The sequence below is a fragment of the Aspergillus affinis genome, assembly GCF_023601865.1.
Source record: "Aspergillus affinis strain CMG 70 chromosome Unknown NODE_66_length_189108_cov_86_600325, whole genome shotgun sequence".
Taxonomy (NCBI): domain Eukaryota; kingdom Fungi; phylum Ascomycota; class Eurotiomycetes; order Eurotiales; family Aspergillaceae; genus Aspergillus; species Aspergillus affinis.
The window spans coordinates 169,978-189,108 of NW_026515847.1; the positions used below are offsets into that span (position 1 = coordinate 169,978).

The 19,131-nt window shown below is 50.1% G+C and overlaps 7 protein-coding genes across 7 annotated transcripts; 2 read left to right on the forward strand and 5 right to left on the reverse strand.

Moving 5' to 3' along the window:
• Positions 1-2,807: 2,807 nt before the first annotated feature.
• KD926_009328 (Homocysteine synthase) lies at positions 2,808-3,952 on the reverse strand (the record flags this gene model as incomplete). The annotated part of the gene is made up of 4 exons (XM_053101954.1): positions 2,808-2,966; positions 3,020-3,074; positions 3,639-3,696; positions 3,751-3,952. The coding sequence occupies 4 exons, from the start codon at positions 3,950-3,952 to the stop codon at positions 2,808-2,810; spliced, it is 474 nt and encodes a 157-aa protein (XP_052954584.1).
• Positions 3,953-5,671: 1,719 nt separating this feature from the next.
• KD926_009329 (FAD-dependent oxidoreductase) lies at positions 5,672-6,830 on the reverse strand (the record flags this gene model as incomplete). Its single annotated transcript, XM_053101955.1, has 3 exons — positions 5,672-5,969; positions 6,019-6,416; positions 6,474-6,830. The coding sequence occupies 3 exons, from the start codon at positions 6,828-6,830 to the stop codon at positions 5,672-5,674; spliced, it is 1,053 nt and encodes a 350-aa protein (XP_052954585.1).
• A 2,065-nt stretch (positions 6,831-8,895) lies between these two features.
• On the forward strand, positions 8,896-11,689 carry optF (small oligopeptide transporter, OPT family; the record flags this gene model as incomplete). Its single annotated transcript, XM_053101956.1, has 6 exons — positions 8,896-8,955; positions 9,256-9,447; positions 9,531-10,858; positions 10,907-11,121; positions 11,173-11,442; positions 11,490-11,689. 6 exons carry the CDS (start codon positions 8,896-8,898, stop codon positions 11,687-11,689), a joined length of 2,265 nt encoding a protein of 754 aa, XP_052954586.1.
• A 118-nt stretch (positions 11,690-11,807) lies between these two features.
• Positions 11,808-13,193, reverse strand: KD926_009331 (putative guanine deaminase; the record flags this gene model as incomplete). Its single annotated transcript, XM_053101957.1, has 1 exon — positions 11,808-13,193. One exon carries the CDS (start codon positions 13,191-13,193, stop codon positions 11,808-11,810), a length of 1,386 nt encoding a protein of 461 aa, XP_052954587.1.
• Positions 13,194-13,391: 198 nt separating this feature from the next.
• KD926_009332 (putative C6 transcription factor) lies at positions 13,392-15,492 on the reverse strand (the record flags this gene model as incomplete). The annotated part of the gene is made up of 2 exons (XM_053101958.1): positions 13,392-14,158; positions 14,208-15,492. 2 exons carry the CDS (start codon positions 15,490-15,492, stop codon positions 13,392-13,394), a joined length of 2,052 nt encoding a protein of 683 aa, XP_052954588.1.
• A 1,046-nt stretch (positions 15,493-16,538) lies between these two features.
• Positions 16,539-17,771, forward strand: KD926_009333 (uncharacterized protein; the record flags this gene model as incomplete). The annotated part of the gene is made up of 4 exons (XM_053101959.1): positions 16,539-16,811; positions 16,871-17,200; positions 17,279-17,337; positions 17,405-17,771. The coding sequence occupies 4 exons, from the start codon at positions 16,539-16,541 to the stop codon at positions 17,769-17,771; spliced, it is 1,029 nt and encodes a 342-aa protein (XP_052954589.1).
• A 423-nt stretch (positions 17,772-18,194) lies between these two features.
• On the reverse strand, positions 18,195-18,662 carry KD926_009334 (uncharacterized protein; the record flags this gene model as incomplete). The annotated part of the gene is made up of 1 exon (XM_053101960.1): positions 18,195-18,662. The coding sequence occupies one exon, from the start codon at positions 18,660-18,662 to the stop codon at positions 18,195-18,197; it is 468 nt and encodes a 155-aa protein (XP_052954590.1).
• Between the last annotated feature and the right edge of the window lie 469 nt (positions 18,663-19,131).

Below are 19,131 nucleotides of genomic sequence, written 5' to 3' on the forward strand. Positions count from 1 at the left end.
TATTGGCCTTGTTACCAAAGGGTGGACGCCTGTGGACTGCCTACCGATGAAAGGCTCCTAGTTGAAAATTGTATCTAATTTCTTGGGCTGTAGAAGTGAGTTAATTGATCTAGTCTAAAATACAGTCATAGATCGAGTGAGTGATCTAATATATTTTGGGTCGTGTTAGACCGACACCCCCCCCCCCGGTTACCCCGACACCCCCACGTCATGTACTAGTTCTATTCAGGCTTAGACCCCGCGCAATTTTCCTTTTTTGGCTGTACTATAGGGCTCTTATCATAGGGTAAGCTATATATTCGCCACCAAGTGCGTATGCTGAATATTGTATATTGCTATCGCCGTCGCCTTCATTATTACTGCAGCACGTTGCTGTATACAGTAATAATGGCTTCATTAAATAGCTATCTTCAAAGCTACGGAAGCGACGATCCTCCCAACGAGCAGTGGAATGAGCAACTTCATGATCGTATCCCTCTTCCCCCCGGACTACAAACTCAACAATTCGATTCATATAATGAAGTTATTGAAATCCTCAACGCTCATGGACATAATTATGGCTATGCAGTCAATAAAAAGCGCGTTAAAAAGGTCAAATCTGGCTCCCATATAAAGAATGTATGGATTAAATGTGACCGAGGAAGTCGATATGACTGTCATCTTGAAGAAGGCCAGCGGAAATGCAAAACTAGCACAATCAAGACTAACTGCCCATTTGAGATTATTACAAGGCTTCAAGATAATGATCTTTGGCGTTTATACCAAGTGCCAAATTTCCATATCACATGGCCACGCTAAACCGAATAGGAAATGGGGGTGTCGGGATAACCGGGGGGGGGAGGGTGTCGGTCTAACACGACCTTATTTTTATAGTAATTTTAATTAACTATAAAATATTATACATTTATAAACAGTTCTGTTCCAATTTACCTTTGACGAGGGCTTCGTAAGTGCTTCTTTTCCTGTATTAAATTGAATAACGTACCCCTATGTATCTACTTTACCTGTCTTCGCCACTTACCTGAGTCTATATAATCTCATCTTTCACACTCGTAGATCCACTTTCATCTCTTCCTTGTCAGTCATCTGCTTTGTATAATCATATCTCAAAGCTCTGGAGCCTTCTTCGTCGATCCCGAGAGAATCGACCTGGCTAGAACGATCGAATAAAACGATCGTATTCAAGTATGGAAAGGACGATTCCGAACAAAGTCGAAAAAGATATCAAAGCGTTTCCTCAGTCAATTCCCAGTCGTGTGAGCAGAGATATGGATCGCACAAACAAAGCGCTTACACAAACATGGAAGATTTGATTAAGGTTGGAAACAACCAAATATGGAAATCCTCCAAAAATGTAAGCAAAGACTAACTGTTTTCCAGCCATACGTTAAATTGACTGAGAATGCTTTATTTCTCCTGCAGGGGCCCAAAAAAGCGTTTAACGAAGCTCGTCAGGGCAATTTAAACAAAACACAGCCGTATCACTGGCTATTGACATAGGGAAAATAGCCCTTGTCCTTGATTATGGCATCGTCACCTACCAAGAAGGGAGGCCCTAAGCCCCCGCCGTCTCAGTTTCAAGGATGGTTTCAAGATGAAATAAACGTCCGGCCTATTACACTGTGCTACAATCGAAAGCAGCTAACGTGTGGTTGCTCACGTAGTGTTTATGGTGGCTGGGGATCACCCACGACTTCTTCCTTTTTCTCTGTATTCCATCGCCTTTTTGACGTGGGCGGTGGTAAAAAAATTCCGTCTCCAGATAAACGGTCGAAAAGATTAAGTGTCGAATTAAATAGTAAGTATTTGATATACCTGGCGTACTTGGTCTTCCAATGCCAACTTTTCTTTCAACAAATCAACAAAGCCGTGCAGTGTCATCCACAGAAATTCCTGGCCGTTTTTCAATGACACAGGTAACTCGAGTACTGTCTTCTCGACTGTCCCCTCCTGGAATCCAGAGCTTGTGAATACTCAGCTCAGTCAATCAAATAGGGGCGCCCATATCCCCTAACCTCCCAAGATGGCCTTCATTGAGGATAATGAAGACCCAGAAATGGGATTTGGGATATGTTCTTGCCCAAAAGAGCTTTAAATGCTCTCGAGTCGGACTTATCTTCCCCTATTATCTGAGTTATGAAAGGGGTGTAGCACCGGGATTAGGTGCATTTGCTCAAAAGCCCGTGGAAAACTATCCTGGGGCATATTAGCGACATGTCACATTTGGTGGCTAAAACCAAATCACCCTAGCGAAAACGTCAATATCAAGCTCCCACCTGATCTACCGAATAGTTTCTACTCTCCCTTCGGGCAACCATCAAGATGATGCTTCTGGCAAGTCGACCGGGAGCTGAATTGAAGAAAGCTCAAGTTCTATGGAGATTTTTGGCCGGCCGCCCGATTCCTCTACTTTTACTAGTGTTTACGCCGTACAGCTACCGCGAAGGGCATGGCTGTAAAAATTCAATGTCTATGAGTTATGGACTATCCCAAAGAGTTCCATCTAATGAATGAACTCGGCTAGGGGCGAATTGTTTACGAACATTGCCGAAAACAAACGTGCCGAACAGCGGAAAACTGGATTTTACCACGAAGGTCGTCGGGGCTTTTTGTTTACTATACTAAATTGCTTAACCGCCGTTTGTGCCGGCTTGATGCGTCATGTTTCACATTTGCGTACTCGCTTCTAGTTCATCGAATTTAACGCTTCCTTTCAAAATGATATTATTTTGCTTGAACTATGACTGATGGGCTGAATGCTTGGCATATTGCCTCAGGCATCCAAATGCCAACAATTAACAATTAGTTTAGGGGCCGAATAGAGTGGTAGTGAGCACCTCCGCGTCAATCGGAAACCGGGCCCAGATTCTGTCATGACTCGGATTTATGATTCGACTGTAGATGTTGCCGAACTCTCTAAGGTCGAAGAGCCCGGCCCCATGTGCCGAATCATTGAACTGGTACGACTGAATAGACCGTCAGTTTCAGCCGCGGAGTACTCTGGCCGGCGCATGCCTACCGTAGTCGCATAGACGGGCACTGCCCGGGAATTGGTGGCCGAGTCAGGGTCATGACTTGAAAGAAGACGGTTAGCACGCGGATTGAGGGTAAGGATCAAATCACCCGCCATGGAGTCGTAGCGTTTCGAAACGAGGCTGCGGCGAGTTTGACATGGCGGAGTGCGATAGGGATCTAACTCTAACCGGACAAGGTATCGGTGCCCCCATATTCTTTTTTGCGACAAATGCAAAAAAGCTTTCATAGAGAGAATCAAGAATGTCCATCCTGTTTAGAAATATGAGGGTACTTTCTTTCTCGGTCCTCACAGCCCTTCTTTTAGAGCTTGTGAAAATGGTCGCGCATTGGCTATCTTCCGGCTACGCGTCTTGGGGTTATCCCGACGATGTTGACTCAGTGGCGGATTGGATGGCGGTAATACTCAGGGTCGTGCGTACTCCATCTGAGAATTTCCAATAAGACGATAAGCCTTTTCGGTCTGATGGAGAGACTGGATCCTTCTGCGTCTGAATACTTGGCATTTGACTTCCAGAACATCATGATTAGTTAAATTCCTTTCGATTTTGCATGCAATTCTACCTTTACTTTTTGAGAATAGATACAGCTACTCAGCAGCTTACAATCTAGACCAATAAGGGGCCGCATCAAGGGCAAGCATATAGCCCTCTAGTTGGCTATCTGGAAAACGAGAATTAGTGGATTTAGGCTATTGCGCATACCTCTAGGACTTACCGAGATGACCTAGTATGACAATATTGATTTTGCCAGATGTAGGCCAGAATTCTTCACTCTCTTTTGCACTAGCTCTGACAGTATTTTCATAGTTTACAAAGCGTGTGCCGACATCGTCCATATCATCCATTCCTATTTCATGTATGATACTCATCTTGACTTTCGCTATTTGGCTATTGATTTGATGGATGGAGGATGGCATCGTTTGATGCTGAAGGTATGGTGATTAATCGAAGATGGGTAAAGATTACCATGTCAGCATGATAAGACTAGGTATGACTCAAATCATCAGGCCTTTCCTAAAACTTTATATAGGAGTTTGGCATTGTAAAGGGTGTATTTACTACTCCACCTAGTTCTGCCACGAGATTTCAGCTGTTGGTGATTTAGGAAGAGCCCTAATAGGGAGTTGATGTTTAAGTAGAATATAATCATTATCATGAATATAATTATTTCGAGTGAATACGACTCTTATCGCTCTTTTTAAAGCCCATTTTTGATGGTCAACCTCCGAGTACTCTGATATCTAAGCGTTACGTTGAGTGAGTAATGGAAACCATGGGATTGTTGCCAATCGTCGGGATGAGGTAACGTTTCTCCTTCCTTCAACTCCTTTCCCCTTTTCTATCGCCGGTTCCTTCCTTCCATCATCCAACAAACCTTTTATCGCAGCTAAAACTACCAAGTCATAGCCTTCTCTCAATATTGTCATTCAACAGCTTTCTAAAATGTCGATCGATGTCCGAGACCTCCCGCTAGACTGCTTGATAAATGCGTTCTATTACCGGCTTGCTGACAGCTGCGCAAGGCCCGCAATGATATTCACGGCAAGAGACAAGCCCCCAGCACCTAGCCGTCTTGGTGAGCTCTGGGCGACCTGGTTTTATTTCAATTACTGATCTAATAATACAGTGTCCCTTTTAGAAGATTGCGAGGTCGGAACGAACTATAAGAGCAAATCACTTGTCAGAGCTCGTTTAGACGCAATACTTTCCACCACTTTGTCGGAGAGAAAACGCGCCTTGGCCACTTGCGAGTCCACTACTATGTCTCCAAAGTTGCAATTAAACCAGCCCATAGAGACATCCGCAATATTCAAAGGGTTGAGACACTTCTCCGAGGAACACTCGATTATTCCGTAGGACATGGCGATATCCAATCCAGCCTGTTTATAGTAATCGCCGAATTGGGGGGCAAAAACAGACTGGAGCAATGCCTAGCATATATGGGTAAGTCCGACGGTACTTAAGTTTTACACATAGTTTTCTAGATCCTAACTGCTCCCAGCAATAATCGAACAGACTCGCAGCATGGCAGGTTACCCGTTTAAACCAATTTACACAGCGGTTGTGGACAGCGTTCGCTGGATATTCATCAGAATGAACAAAGATTTAAAAGCCTATCATATTATTAAGACTAACACCCAGTGAGTATTCTATTATGTTTGATTTCTGGGACCTGGACACACTCATCTCCATAATTGGTCATATGATTGACCACGCAGCCGGGCTTTCGTCTGGAACTTCTGAAGGGCCGGGTTACCCGGAGTCATTTTGAGCATACTACCGTTCCCTGGGAGAAGATTCTTGAAAACGTTCCTAATACTGTCGTACAACCGCTTCGTGCTTTGCTAGAGATCAAAGGTAACGTTAGAGAGTATTCCGTGAACAGATTTGGAATGAATGAATTAAAAACCTCTAGGGTCATTTTAAAGAACCAAGAAAGAACGTATGTACCCTAGACACGATTCAGATCTCTCTGTATTCTATATGAAAGCTTCCCATCATCTTCACCAGAGGGGAGACGGGTGCACCGATACCTTGCTTTTATTCCTTTATACTGATCTACGAACAACGGACCGCCGTCGCAACGCCCAAGTTGATCTCATTCCAGCCGATGATCAACCACAAATAGAACCATCTCAAGGTCCAGCCTGAGCAATCACGCTATCCCACTCTGCCTTTTCTACAATCTTGGCTAGAGCGTCCGCAACGCCATAAGAAAACGCGTATCCACCTCCCCCAAACCCATAAGCCGACAAGATGAGCCGTTCACCAATCAGTTCCGAGTCCAGTCGGAACCCTCCTTCTCGGGATGGGCGAATACCGATAATATAGCTGAGGTCGTCATCTTCGGGGTTCTCGGGGACGATATCGGGAGCAAGGCGATGGGCGCGTGCGATCTCGTCTCGGGAGATGTCCATGTCTACTTCCGGAGAACTGGATTCGATTAGTTATGGGGAAATCAAGGCTGGCCACCAATACTCACACATTGTCTCGTTGTTTGCTACCTCCCAGGATGACACCCTTGGATAAAGGTCGGGGGATAACATAAGTATACTCTTTGCCGTTCCGGAAGTACATCCGTTGGCAGTTTTCCGTCCGGTAGAAAACGTTTTGACCGCGCTCGGGGAAGCATTTATCATCTTGAACATCAACAAGAGACTTACTCCCGAGTCCACTGGCATTTACAAAGATGCTCGACTCCGGGAACATGGTGTATAGCTCCTGCAGCGATTCTACTCGTTTCCGAATAAAGTGACCACCCAGCGAGGTGATCTTCTTCGCGAGATATGGCATGTGTCGCGTTGGATCGGTAACGAGAGAGTCGTAGGCCCATCCGCAGCTGAAGTGAGAAGGGTATTCGTCGGGGCTCAAGTCGCGGAACTAGCATGAAGATCAGTACGCCACATTTGCTTGTCGGATCGTGATTTGCCACTCTACCTTGGACACTACGGTCTTTCCCCACAGAGAGGAATTCGGAGTAGGCGGTTGTTCGAGGTACTCGCGGGAGTCGACAATGCAGACACCTGATTCCGGGTCTTCCTGGGCCATCATGAGCAGGTGGCGATGGGTGACGGCCTGGAAGTATTGGTATTCGGGGCTGATGCCGCCAGCGGCATGCCATGCTGCTCCGGCCCAAGCGGAAGCATAGAAGATGTTCTGATCGCCGGGCAGGTACTCGGCCACCAAGATCACACGGAATCCATTGAGAAGTAACTGTCGAGCCGTGGCACAACCGATGACGCCGGCACCCAAAATGATGATGGGGCGTTGTGAGAAGGGCAAATCGCCTCCCATGGTGGCGGCCTCAGGTGTCCACTGTCTAGTATCCGCGGATTCCGGTTCGAAGGGGATGATCCTCACTCTGACAGAAGACGGAGGTGGGTATCAAGTATTATTTAAACTGAAGTAAGAGACACAGAAGAAAAATTGGGAAATGGACGGGGGACATCAGAGGGGGGAAAGCCGACGGGCAGATTCTTAGGACCGAATTTCGAGTATAAAGCAAAGACCACCCATGGCTTCAACTCTCGGGCGAGTAAGAAACTACCTAATCGGCCTTTCTGCATGCCAAACCGCGTCGTTGAACAAGCCCACGCGACCGATCATTCGTCTCAATTGCCCAACCAAGGATGGAGATCGACCGTCGCCCTTGCTACGGATGGTTTGTGGGTGTCAATCAGTCAGTCTTGGGAGTCGGGTCGAAGCGCCCAGATCCGACGGTCGGCTCGACCCGCTCTGGTGCAACTCCCACACAAAAAGAAGAAAAGGATCCTCCTATGATGAGACGAGGAAGGTGCATCCAGTTGTTGGACAGACCGCCACGATTGCACAAACTCGGGGAGGAGAAGTGATGGCGTGACAGAATTGGCGGCAGACTCCGACCGCAGACATGAATGAGTTGGGATAGTTCTGGACCACCTATCGCTGCAAGGCGGGGTTTTCAGTAGCCGACCATCGTCGGAAGAAGATGATGCTCTCAGTCTCTGGCCCTATGCTTCCGATCTTTTGCACCGTACTCGTACCCAGGGAAGGATTTTCCCGACAAAGTCCGTAGGAAGATAAAAGGATCGGTGGTGGAGAAGGAGTGGAATTCCATGATTCCATCTCCATAATCCCAACGTGGTAACTCCCTTAGTGGTGTGGATAGTTTCCTGCCCTACTGTTATCCATCGACCCTTGATCCTTGTGCTAGCCATTTAGTTTGCCCGCTAGACAACCTGAAGACAAAAATGTCGGAGCGCACGCCGAGGGTCGGAGCATGGCAACGATATGGAATTTCGAACTCCACGCTCTTAATTTTATTTCGATCAAAGTGAGACCGAATGCTTGCCCCTGGTTTCACTGGAATGTACGGAGTACGGAGCAGATGTAATGCAAGGGGCAAACCTTCGGATGTCAGTGTCGGCTCGTTGCACGACGTCAGAGGTAGCTAACGGGGTGTCGGTCGGACCGTGCGGCGATGTTTGTAGAATCCTAGGATAGGACACTTGTCTTTTCTCCTACCTTGTTGATAATCCAAAGATCATATGGATGATCAATTTCAGGGTGGATCAAGAATGAACCAGATCTCAATGGCAGTGACGCCCAAGATATATGTTCAAATCCGAACGGCAGTTGGAGAAAACCAGGGCGAAACAACCTCCTCACTATGAGTGACACCGACTGTTTTACGGTGTAGTCTGCTCAAAACCATGATGTTCATTTCACAAGTATTCACATTTCACAATGTATTCGGGTGGGTCTAGAGCCCAATATAACCTTGGGTCGCTAAGAGTCCATAATCCATAGTCGCTACTCCGTACTAAAATATCACTAAGACTGAATATTTAGTGTGGCTGCAAGATGCGAGTCGCTGACATGGATCGCCAGATCTTTTCCTCTTCTCGCTTGCAAGTCATGGCCAGATTTGGACTTCACCACGGTGGTTTCTACCCGCGATCGACTGTTGAGCGTGGGTTCTTTCGGCTTGGCAGATGTCGGTACCAGGGGACGCTCTCAGCCTTTCAACCTCTCACCCGACATTACACCGTACGGAGTATGGCAGGCCAGCCTCAGGCGATCGTAAGACAAATGGGCACAGGATAATAGGTCCCCGCTGACCGCCAATACGAGGGAGAAAAGGATTTCAGCTGGCCGGGACTAAGCAGGAGAAAGTGGGGAGGAAATGAGTTCCGAAGAGGAATTCCAGAAAGCAGCAAGTGGCAGCGGATGCAGCCGACAGATCGCGTGACTTGGCGTCACGAGTGCCAGGCGCTAAACCCGAAGCGTAGTGCGTGATCCCGCGCAGTGCCGAAATCTTCCTGGCTGCCAGTCTGGAGAGTCATGCGAATCCTGCCCCTCTGCCCTGCATGCAATCACCATGTCTGAGAAGCTCAAGCCCCCCGACGATGAAAAATCCCTGCGGGACGACTCAATTCAGGTGGGTGTGACCCATTTTTTTTCTCGTCCTTGCAACGTTACCCCATCCCATCCTTGCCTTCGGGTTTCGTTTGATCATCGTTTGGCCTGGTCCCCTTGGCCTGTCGCCTTGCCCCCCTCCCCACCCCCCCCCCGAGCCCCCCTTGGAAGCTCCCGGAGTGATCTACTCGCCCTCCACGTGGTTGGTGGTTCGCTTCCACCGGTCTGGCCCTTTTCTGATTTGCGTTCTCGCGGAATGGGACCCAACTGTCACTGTCAGAATGAGAAGATCGTCTAACGTTCGATGGATTCCATTCCCTAGGTCCCGCCGCTAGATACCCACAATGAGCATGACCTCACCGTCCTGAGTGACCGTGATGCGGCCAAGATCCTCCCCTACGAAGCTGATGATTCTCCCTTCCCGGAAGTGCGGGCGGCCGTGCGGCCCAAGGACGATGCACACTTGCCAATTAATACCGTTCGCATGTGGGTGATCGGGATATTGTTCACGATTGTAAGTTTTAGCCGATTGCACGGGGACGCGCCGACGTAAGACAATAAGCATGTGTAAGGCTGACAGCGTTGTGCTCGGAATAGATTGGAAGCGGCCTGAACCAATTTTTCAGCTTGCGAATGCCCAGTGTCACCATCAGTGCGCTGGTAGCACAGCTGGTAGCCTATCCCATCGGGTGTGCCTGGGCACGATGGATCCCATTGGGCCGGTTCAATCCGGATCGCCATTTCAACATCAAAGAGCATGCGCTCATCACGATCATGGCCAATGTCTCGTTTGGATCGGCGGCAGCCACGCAGGTCATCGAGGCGATGGTCAAATTCTACGGCATGCCCTCGAAGGGTGGATTCGAGATCCTCCTCACCATCACTACGCAGATGTTCGGGTTCGGCCTGGCCGGAATGGCGTCGCGCTGGCTCGTAGGGCCGGCGACGATGATCTGGCCCCAGATGTTGTCTAATGCTGCGCTACTGTCGACCCTGCATTCCCGAAGAAATAGCTTGGCAGATGGTTGGATCATCACGCGCCTGCGCTTTTTCTTGCTGATCTTCATTGGCGGAGCGGTCTGGTACTTTCTTCCGGGCTATCTCTTCACCGCACTCAGCACCTTCACCTTCATCTGCTGGATTGCACCGCACAATGTAGTCCTGAACCAGCTCTTTGGCCAGCGGACGGGCCTGGGCATGTCGGTTTTGACCTTTGACTGGGCGCAGGTCGTCTTTGCCAATCAAAGTCCGTTGCTTGTTCCCTTCTGGGCCGGGTGTAATGTGATGGGCTCATTTGCCTTGTTTTTCTGGCTCATCTGTCCCATCTTATATTACACGAACACTTGGTACTCCGCCTATCTGCCCATGTTGAATCCGAACACTTTCGATAATCGAGGTCGGCCCTACATGGTCGAGCGTGTTATGAACCCCGATGGCTCGGTGAATCCGGAGGCATATAAAAACTATTCGCCAATGTTTCTGCCGGTAGGTTATGCGATCACATACGGTGTGGCGTTCGCCAACTTGACTGGCATTTTCGTGCATGTGGCACTGTACCACGGAAAGGACCTGTGGGAGCAATGGAAGGGACGCAGCCAGAAAGACGTACATTCTCGTGTGATGCAGTCCTACGCCGAGGTGCCGTGGTGGTGGTTCGGTGCTGTGACCATCGTGATGTTCGTCCTGAGTATTGTGACCAACGAGGTGTGGCACACGGATCTTCCGGCGTGGGCCGTCCTCCTTGCCTACCTGTTGCCCGTCGTGTACATTATTCCGATCGGAATTATCAAAGCAGTGACGAACATCTCCAGTAATCAGCTCAACTTGATCACGGAGTTCATCGGTGGATATGCCTTTCTCGGGCGACCTGTTGCCAACATGGCATTCAAGTTTTACGGATATGTGGCAGTGTCGCAAGGTCTCGAGTAAGTCGCCGTGGGTCGAAGGGAAAGAATGGTACTGACACCGGTTAGGTTTGTGGCCGATATGAAACTAGCACATTATCTGCACATCGCTCCCCGAACGCTATTCATGGCACAGGGACTCGCCACACTTATCGGAGCCATCGTGCAATGCGGCGTGACGGTGTTCATGATAACGCGATTCGAGGGGATCTGTAAACCGGACTCCCCCGGCGGATTTAGCTGCCCCCACGGACATGTGACTTATTCTTCTTCCTTGGTCTGGGGTGGGTCTCTTCTTTCTTGTCGGCAATAGTTCGGGACTGACTCTCCTTTAGGCGCTCTCGGCCCCGGTCGGAACTTCTCCTCGGGCCAAATTTATGGCAACCTCCTCTGGTTCTTCCTGGTGGGCCCGGTTGTCGTGATCGTCACATATCTTCTAGGCCGTCGATGGAAGCATGTCAATTATATTTCTTGGCCGGTGGCGTTTGGCGCTATGAGCCAGGTCCCACCGGCGACGGGCATCAGCTTCTCGTCGTGGTGGATTGTAAATATCATTTTCAACGGGCTGATCAAGCGGCGTAAGCCGGCTTGGTGGGCAAAATACAGTAAGTTGATCTATCATCCATTGGCTGGCTTCGACTAACCATGGCAGACTACGTGCTGTCCGCCGCGCTAGACTCGGGCGTGGCCGTCTCCACGGTGATCATCTTCTTCTGCATCATGCTCCCGGCTGGCATGCTGCACTGGTGGGGAAACGATGTGCATCACCGTACGGCGGATGACAGGGGAACGCCGTGGAAGATGCTCCCGCCCGGGGAATATTTTGGACCGGCGATGGGAACATGGCGATGACAGATCGTTTAGACGAGTGTCTGCACATACGTCAATCTAGGATATACCCACACTTGTACATCAGTGATATAATGCAACCATACACAATTGGATATCTGAAAATATCCCCTAGCCTATCCTATCCTTTGACTCTCCTTCCCTTGACCCAAACCCCCGTAATATTGCGATCATCCCCAGTCATGATGAACTTCTCAAACACGCTCCTGGTATCCTCTCCCTCGTCCACATCCGCCATGACCCCATCAACACTCACATCCACCAAACAAGCATCCAACTCCTTCCCAGCCTCAAAATTCCCCACCTTCCCATCCAAGCCCGCGACCCTCGCCCCTCCCAAGGTCGCCATATAGAACCCTTCCTCCGTACTCAATGCCGTCCTCTCCCCATCACCAGCAGCACCAGTGCCACCCAGGAACGTCTTCCCAGCAACACTAACCAGATAAGCCTGCCTCATAACTTCCAACATACTATTCGTAAACCCACCCCCACAATCCGTCCCCAAACCCACCTTGACCCCCCTTTTCAAATACTCACTCACGGGGGCCACCATAAACCGATCCATACAAGTATTCGACACGGGGCAATGCGCGACCCCACATCCCAACTCTTTTAGTCTGTCCATCTCCCCATTTTTGAGGTATATCGTATGAGCCAGAATACTTCGTTCGTTCAGGAGGCCGAAAGACTCGTACATTTCCGTCTCCGAGTTGTACGCGGGGAACAGTTTTGCCGTGAATTCCACTTCTTCCGGACTCTCGTTGAAATGAGTCTGCACTGGCAAGGTGGGATACCTCTTCACCAATTTGCCCAGTTCTGAAAGAAGGCCATCCGTGCAGGAGATTGCAAACCGCGGGGTAATAACCGGCGTAACAAGTCCCTTCCCAACCCCAGCACCCACACCTTGATCGAGAGCCAGGACCTCCCCCAAGAACTCCTCCGTGGACCTCACACTCTCCTTCACGTCTGAAGACTCGGTATACCAGTCCGGAGCATGTCGATCCATATTGCATTTCCCGATCAGCGCCCGTTGACCTTCCCTGAGGCAAGTTTCCGCAAGAACCACCGAGGCATCTTTATGTAGCGATGCGTAATAGCATGCAGTGGTGATCCCTTGTTTAAGTCCGGCGCGAACACAGGATGTATAAAGGGAAGACGCGTGAACGAGATCCTTGCATTTCGCCTCGTTCGGGAACGTGAGTGTGTCGAGCCACGTGAGGAGGGGGAGGCCTCGGCCGAGACCGCGTTGGGCGTGTTGCGGGGCGTGGGTGTGGGTGTCGATGAAGCCCGGAGTGAGGAATTGAGTCGGTGAGAGGGTGAGTGTTGGGCACGTTTCAGGAGTGAGATTGTGGGGAGCCAGGAGGAAGGGGATGGATGAGGGGGGTGTGGAGGGGTGGATGGAGAGGATGGAGCCCGAGGGGGAGATGATGAGGAGGGTGGAGGGGAGGATTTGAAGGGTGGAGGGGGCGAGGGAGTGGATGAGGGTGCCGTGGATGGAGTGGGCCATTTTAGTTAAGAAAGAGGTGGTGGTTGTAAGGAAGAGAAGATGGGAGGGGAAGAAGCTGAGTAGGAAGAATAGAAGAGACAGAGAGGGGTATTGAGTGTTTATGTGGGGAAACCCTCCGATAAGACGGAGGATGCGTTATCTATGCGCTACTTACAAGGTCGGTATATCAATCATTTATTTCTATGTATATAATTCAAATCATAGGGTATAGAAGGTCGCCATCTCCTCTTGGAACCAATCGTAGGAATACAGCAATTGTTGCGCCAGGTGAGGGTCCATGACGGGGATATTGCCCGAGTCATTGACCAGCAACACGTCGTCCAGCACCGGCGCCAGAGGCACGGGCGGCGCCACCAGGACATGCGGCTGCTGCGACACCGGCGGTGGTGGCGGCGGTTGGGGAGGGTTCTGCTGACCCAGTTGCTCCTGCTGGTATGCCAGGTGGCTGAAGATCATCGTGCTCTGCTGTCGGAACGTCTCGGCCAGTCGTTCGACTCCCGGGCGTCGCTTGCCAAACTCTTCCAGCAGCACCACCACCGCCTGGATGGCGCGGCGCATGGTCTGGTCGTCTGGCTGCCACGCGGGCGGGAGACCGTCGCGCACTGCGAGAAAATCATGGTTCAGACACCAGAGAATGGTGATCCCCGCGAAGTACGTCTGGCTCAGCGTCAACCAGATCCACTTCAACTTGCCCACCGAGTAGCTGTCCCAGTACGATCGAATGACCTGGATGCTGGCATCGCCGCAGCTGACGATGCTCGTTGCATCGGGAGTCGGGTTGCGCGGACTGGGTCGGTACATGAGCAAGAGGGTGGTGGCATAGAGGTAGTCATAGTAGCTGGTAGAATACAGTAGAGCTGGCGGGTAGACCGGCGCATTCCGACGCCAGTCATCCAGCTCTTGGCGAAAATGGCTGAGCGCCACAACCACTTCGTTCGTCGGGGGAGGAGGTTGATTGTTATAGACTGCCAACGTTAGTGTGTGAATCAGTAACTGAAAAAAGATCATCATTACGGTAACGGTAGATGCGCGAAAAAAGACGACGCAGGCGAATGACCTGCACCGGGATGGTCATCACGCTGGTTCCCGGCGCCTCCGTCCAGTCGTCGTTGAACTCCCGCGGGAGGCTCACGCTGATGTCCTCGTCCACAATGCCCAGGGGCCGGCACAGCGTGCTGGCGATCAGCCGATCTAAGTTGTACAGGCTCCAGAACGCCCGTTTGGTCATTTCCTCCTCGATCACGCTGGCTGCAGGCCGAGCCTTGTGTAGACCGAGACTGGTCGCCAGCCGCAAAGCAGTGCCCAGCACATGCCACACGCTGGGGCCGGTGGTCGCGAAGAGGGTGTACAGCGCCATGCTGAGCAGTGCTTTCACTGCCGCCAAGTCCTCATTCTGCAGAGCCAGCGGCAGCGTCTCCTGGCTCACGCGGTAGAACTCCATCGCTTGCGTGCCATCGGACGACCCGATCAACAGGGCGATCGCGATGGTGATGTGGTAGGTATAGTGAAACTCCGTGGTCGGGGCCTCGCCCGCGTAGATGCGACGCAGCGGCGGGAAGAAGTCGGAGCGGTGCAGGAACGGATATTGGTACCCCATACTGTCAAAGTACCGCGAGGTCACCTGTTCGGCTTCTTCCAGCGAGGCGAGTCGAAGGACGCGGGGGGCGGTCTTGGTCGAGGTGATCGCGGGCCGCGCCACCGAGGGTCGGCGATGTTCAAGATGGTCGCGAAAGATCTCCCCCACGTTGGGCAAATCGGTTCCGACCCCCGATGCGCTGGCTGGACTGTTCGACGCGGGGGTTCCACTCAGCGGGCGCATCGAATTGCTGCGGCTCATCAGCATGCTCGGCATCTGATACCACCAGTCCAGGTCCCCCTCGCCGTCCAGGGGGCTCCCCGTGGGCCGGTCGGCCACGGGAATGCCCGTCTTCTTCCGCACGACCTCCTCCAGCCATCGCACGCGGTTTTGTAGGTTCTCGAGCTGGTCTCGCGGGACGGAGGCGCTGGCGACCTGGGGCCCGGGCGGGGGGATGGTACAGCGCACGCCCGCACGCGTGCAGGCGGAGCAATTGGGGTAGCGGAAGTCACATTTCTTCTTGCGCTTGCGACAGAAATCACATGCGGTGGAGACGCGTTTGCTGCGATGCGACGGGGAGGCGAGGTGGGAAGGGAGGTGCGGTGGCGGGGGGAGGGAGCTGTTGAGCAGGGGCGATTGGGCGGAGGAGGTATGCGGCGCAAGGGAGGAGTCGAGACGGAACTTGCCCAGCTGATGGCGAAATTCGGGGTCCCTGTTAGTCATGGTGGACACCCAAGAATGAGGCAGCAGATGCAGACGAAGTAACAGGCCAAGGATTCAGGCGGCTCGAACCGCAAGCCATCCCGAGTGGAGTTGGGTCCGAAGTGATTGATTGATCGATGGATTGATTGATGGCTGGATGGATTCGAGGGCCGGCGACTGATTGACGGACCGATCGACCTGACAGGCATCAGATGGAGGAGTGGAGCGCAAAGCAGCACGAGACTGCGAGGGCGATGCGGGCGATGACTCGCGTTCTGGCGATGATTTCCACGAAGGTTTCGGGGCGAAGACGTTTGGAGGTTGGGCACGTGGAGTCGAGGAGATCTTGGCATTTTCCTTCCTTACTCACTATCATTGTGAGACACTCTCATCGGATACAGTCAACATCCCTGTTCGCTGCCCATTTAAGCTTATTCCGGTGCTCTCTACTTGCCGGTGTTTGTGTTTCTTTTCCTTTTTTGCTTTTTCCTATGCTCACACCTTTCTATCTGGTGGAAATGACAACATCACAAAAAATTAATAAATCAATAAGCCCCCTCCATGGTTAATACATACAAGAGGAAAATTGTCCGAATTTGGTACCCAGAAACACCTCATTTATCGCCTATAGGCTTCGTTCAGATCTATGATAAATACTTGAAAACCCGACTACGAAGTCCAGCGCTAGCTACGTCACACTATCGTATGATCAAGCCGCGAAGTCAATAAAATATATTCTCATCTATATGATCAAACCATCGAAGTGTACTGCTATTGAAGAAACTCAGAGAAAAGTGGATTTTATGAAATGGTGTCTGCCTTCTCGGCCGACTATGGCCCTCAACCGAATAATTGAAACGGCAGTTGACAATCGGATCGTAGCAACCAGCAAAGTGGTAAAGATAAGGAGACCAACCACACCAGGAAAACGAGTAGGTATGCAGAATTCTGACATTAACCAGACACTGTTCGTGGTAGAACCTAGGGCTACGGCCTGAGAGGATCATAGCTGAGAGGATAAAGATATACCAACTCGAATTATCCCTTGAAAACTTGAGCTTTTCATAATGAAGCTTTCTTTAACCCTTTTCCTATCATCAGTGCTGTACCAAGCAGGTCAGATCAGTGGCTTGCCATCTATCAACGGTTCTGCATTCAAAGTTGCAGCGGTTCGCGAACCTCCAGTGAATTTCGCCCTTCCGGTAGCCCTCAACAAGACGTGGGTGGATTTTCACCTGAATGATACTATAACACAGGCCATCGAGATCATCCAGGAGGCAAAGATAGAAGGCGTTTCGCTTATCGCGTTTCCCGAGCTCTACTTCCCCGGCTACCCAGTGGTCAGTCTACACTTCCAGGTATTCTGCGACAGCATTGGACCTGCTAACATGAGCCATAGGCAGTCAACACCAAATATACCTCTGAAAACATCGCCCAATATGTATCTCAGTCCATGTCGGTCAATGGCTCCAACTTTCAAAGACTAGTCAATGCCTTCCGAGAGGCCGCTATGTACGGCTCTTTCGGCTTTTCAGAAGTCGCCAACAATTCCATCTTCATGGCTCAAGTCTTGATCGGGCCGGATGGGAATGTTCTGATTCATCGTCGCAAACTACGTCCCTCGGGTGTCGAGCGTGATATTTGGTCTGACGGAGATCCCTCGGGACTGGTTGTCAAGAACACCCCATATGGTCGTATCGGCATGCTCGAGTGCTGGGAGCATTTTCACGTGAGTCTTGATCCATACACAGTCTAGAGAGATAACGCAAGCCTAAAAATGGGTCTAAATATCTCATACCTTCTCCAGCCAACCATGTACTTCCCCATGCTTGCACAGCAAGAGAATATTCACATTGCCGCCTTCCCGTGAGCCCCCGTCATCTTCTCCTCTTGCTAGAACAATAGTCCGGTTAACGCGCTGGATACGATGAAGCTACGCCAGCGACCTCGGAGTCGACCCATTGGCATGGGAGGATAGTAACATAGACGTCTCCGCTGCCCGCTGGTATTCAACCAACATGGGCGGCACCGTCGTGATGCCGGCAGTCGGATCCGCCGCGATCTTTGTCGATGGCGGTAGGACGGCTAATATCACTAATGCGACGGCTAACCCCTCGTGGAGATATGTGACAGCTACTATCGACACAACTCAGTTCTCTAGTGCTGCGTTTGACCGTGACGGTGAGCACAGCTGGGCTGTGCTGAAGCAGATAATAGAGAATTATCCCTCCTATATTCCCAAGGCGGGCAGCAGTTTTTTTGACAAGAAGACTGTCGATGTTCGGAATATTACTGTCTAATTTGATGGGTCGCTTCAGACAGTTTTAAACCATAAATCATTGGCTCATTGTGGGTAACTGTTTGATATTACATATCTAAGGGCGATTTTATGAGGAATAATATGTCCGTTTATGTATCCGATTATGTCCCGTCATTCCACAACTCTTGTTACAGTTATGAGTACTAGTATTAAAGTCAAGCATTATGGTTTGTGTGCAATTTGAGTAACCTAAGGCTCTTTATTCCTCTTTCTTCTTTTCCTTGTCTTTCTCAAAGCACGCACCACACTCGACAACCTGTGGTCCTACTTCAGAATTTCCGGACTTTGGTTATTTGGAAAAAAAAAAAAAAAAAAAAAAAAGTTCAGAGCCCAGGGAATCTAGGAGCAGTCTCAGATGACTTGAACTGTTGTAAGGCTAACAAACACCAAAACATAACCGGATTCACAGCTTGAGACCCTGCCTGCCCGCCCTTTCAACTAGGTAATCTCCATATCGAACCGCCTCGTTTCGATCCATCCACTGCTGCCAGACCTCTTTGTTCTGGACTGGAGGAATCATGCTGTTCACGCGCCAATTGTCCGGGGGATGTTCGTAGATATTATACTCCCATTTGACCCCTTTGGGTCCGAGGATCGGTTCCACAATAGCATTGACACTATCGATGAAGGCCAGACGGACCGTGTCGTTGGGAAAAGAGCGAGCGGCGTGATCAAGGACGAGAAAGACCGTGTTGGGAGGGGTTTTACCGCCGCTGTAGAAAGTGCCGATTCGGTTTTCGTGAAAGAAGACGTTCACTAGGAATGGAGGGATGCCATGTTTAACGTAGTTGTCGGTGATGGCTTGGGCTAGGGTGTCTTTCTCAGTCTTGGATAGGGTATCGGGCGTGACTTCAAAGGTCCAGCGAGGCATTTTTAGTAGGTAGTTTTCTTGGAAGAGGGGATGATATGGGAAGCTGGATGGTTGGCATCTATGGGTAGAGCAAGCTCAGCGATATGTATATGTTTTTGCACCAGCGGTTAACGGGTATGATTTGTTTGGCCGTAGCAACAAACCAAGCAACCGAGGATTTATTAACACTGATAATTCTAAATATTGGTTGATATCGGTCAATGATGATCGACATTATGGCCAGTATAGCACTCCTCATAGCTGGTGATTTTTGATTAGTGATATTACCCCATGTTCACTAATCTGATTTCTCATCACAGCATTTCCGTGTTAAAGTGACCAATATTTCCAAGTAGTAATTTTTTTTTTTTTTTTTTTTTTTTTTTTTTTTTTTTTGTGTTTTATTTTTTTTTTTTTTGTTTTTTTTTTATTTTTAAATATATTTTTTTATAATAACAAAAAAAAATATGTTTTTTTAAAATATTTAACA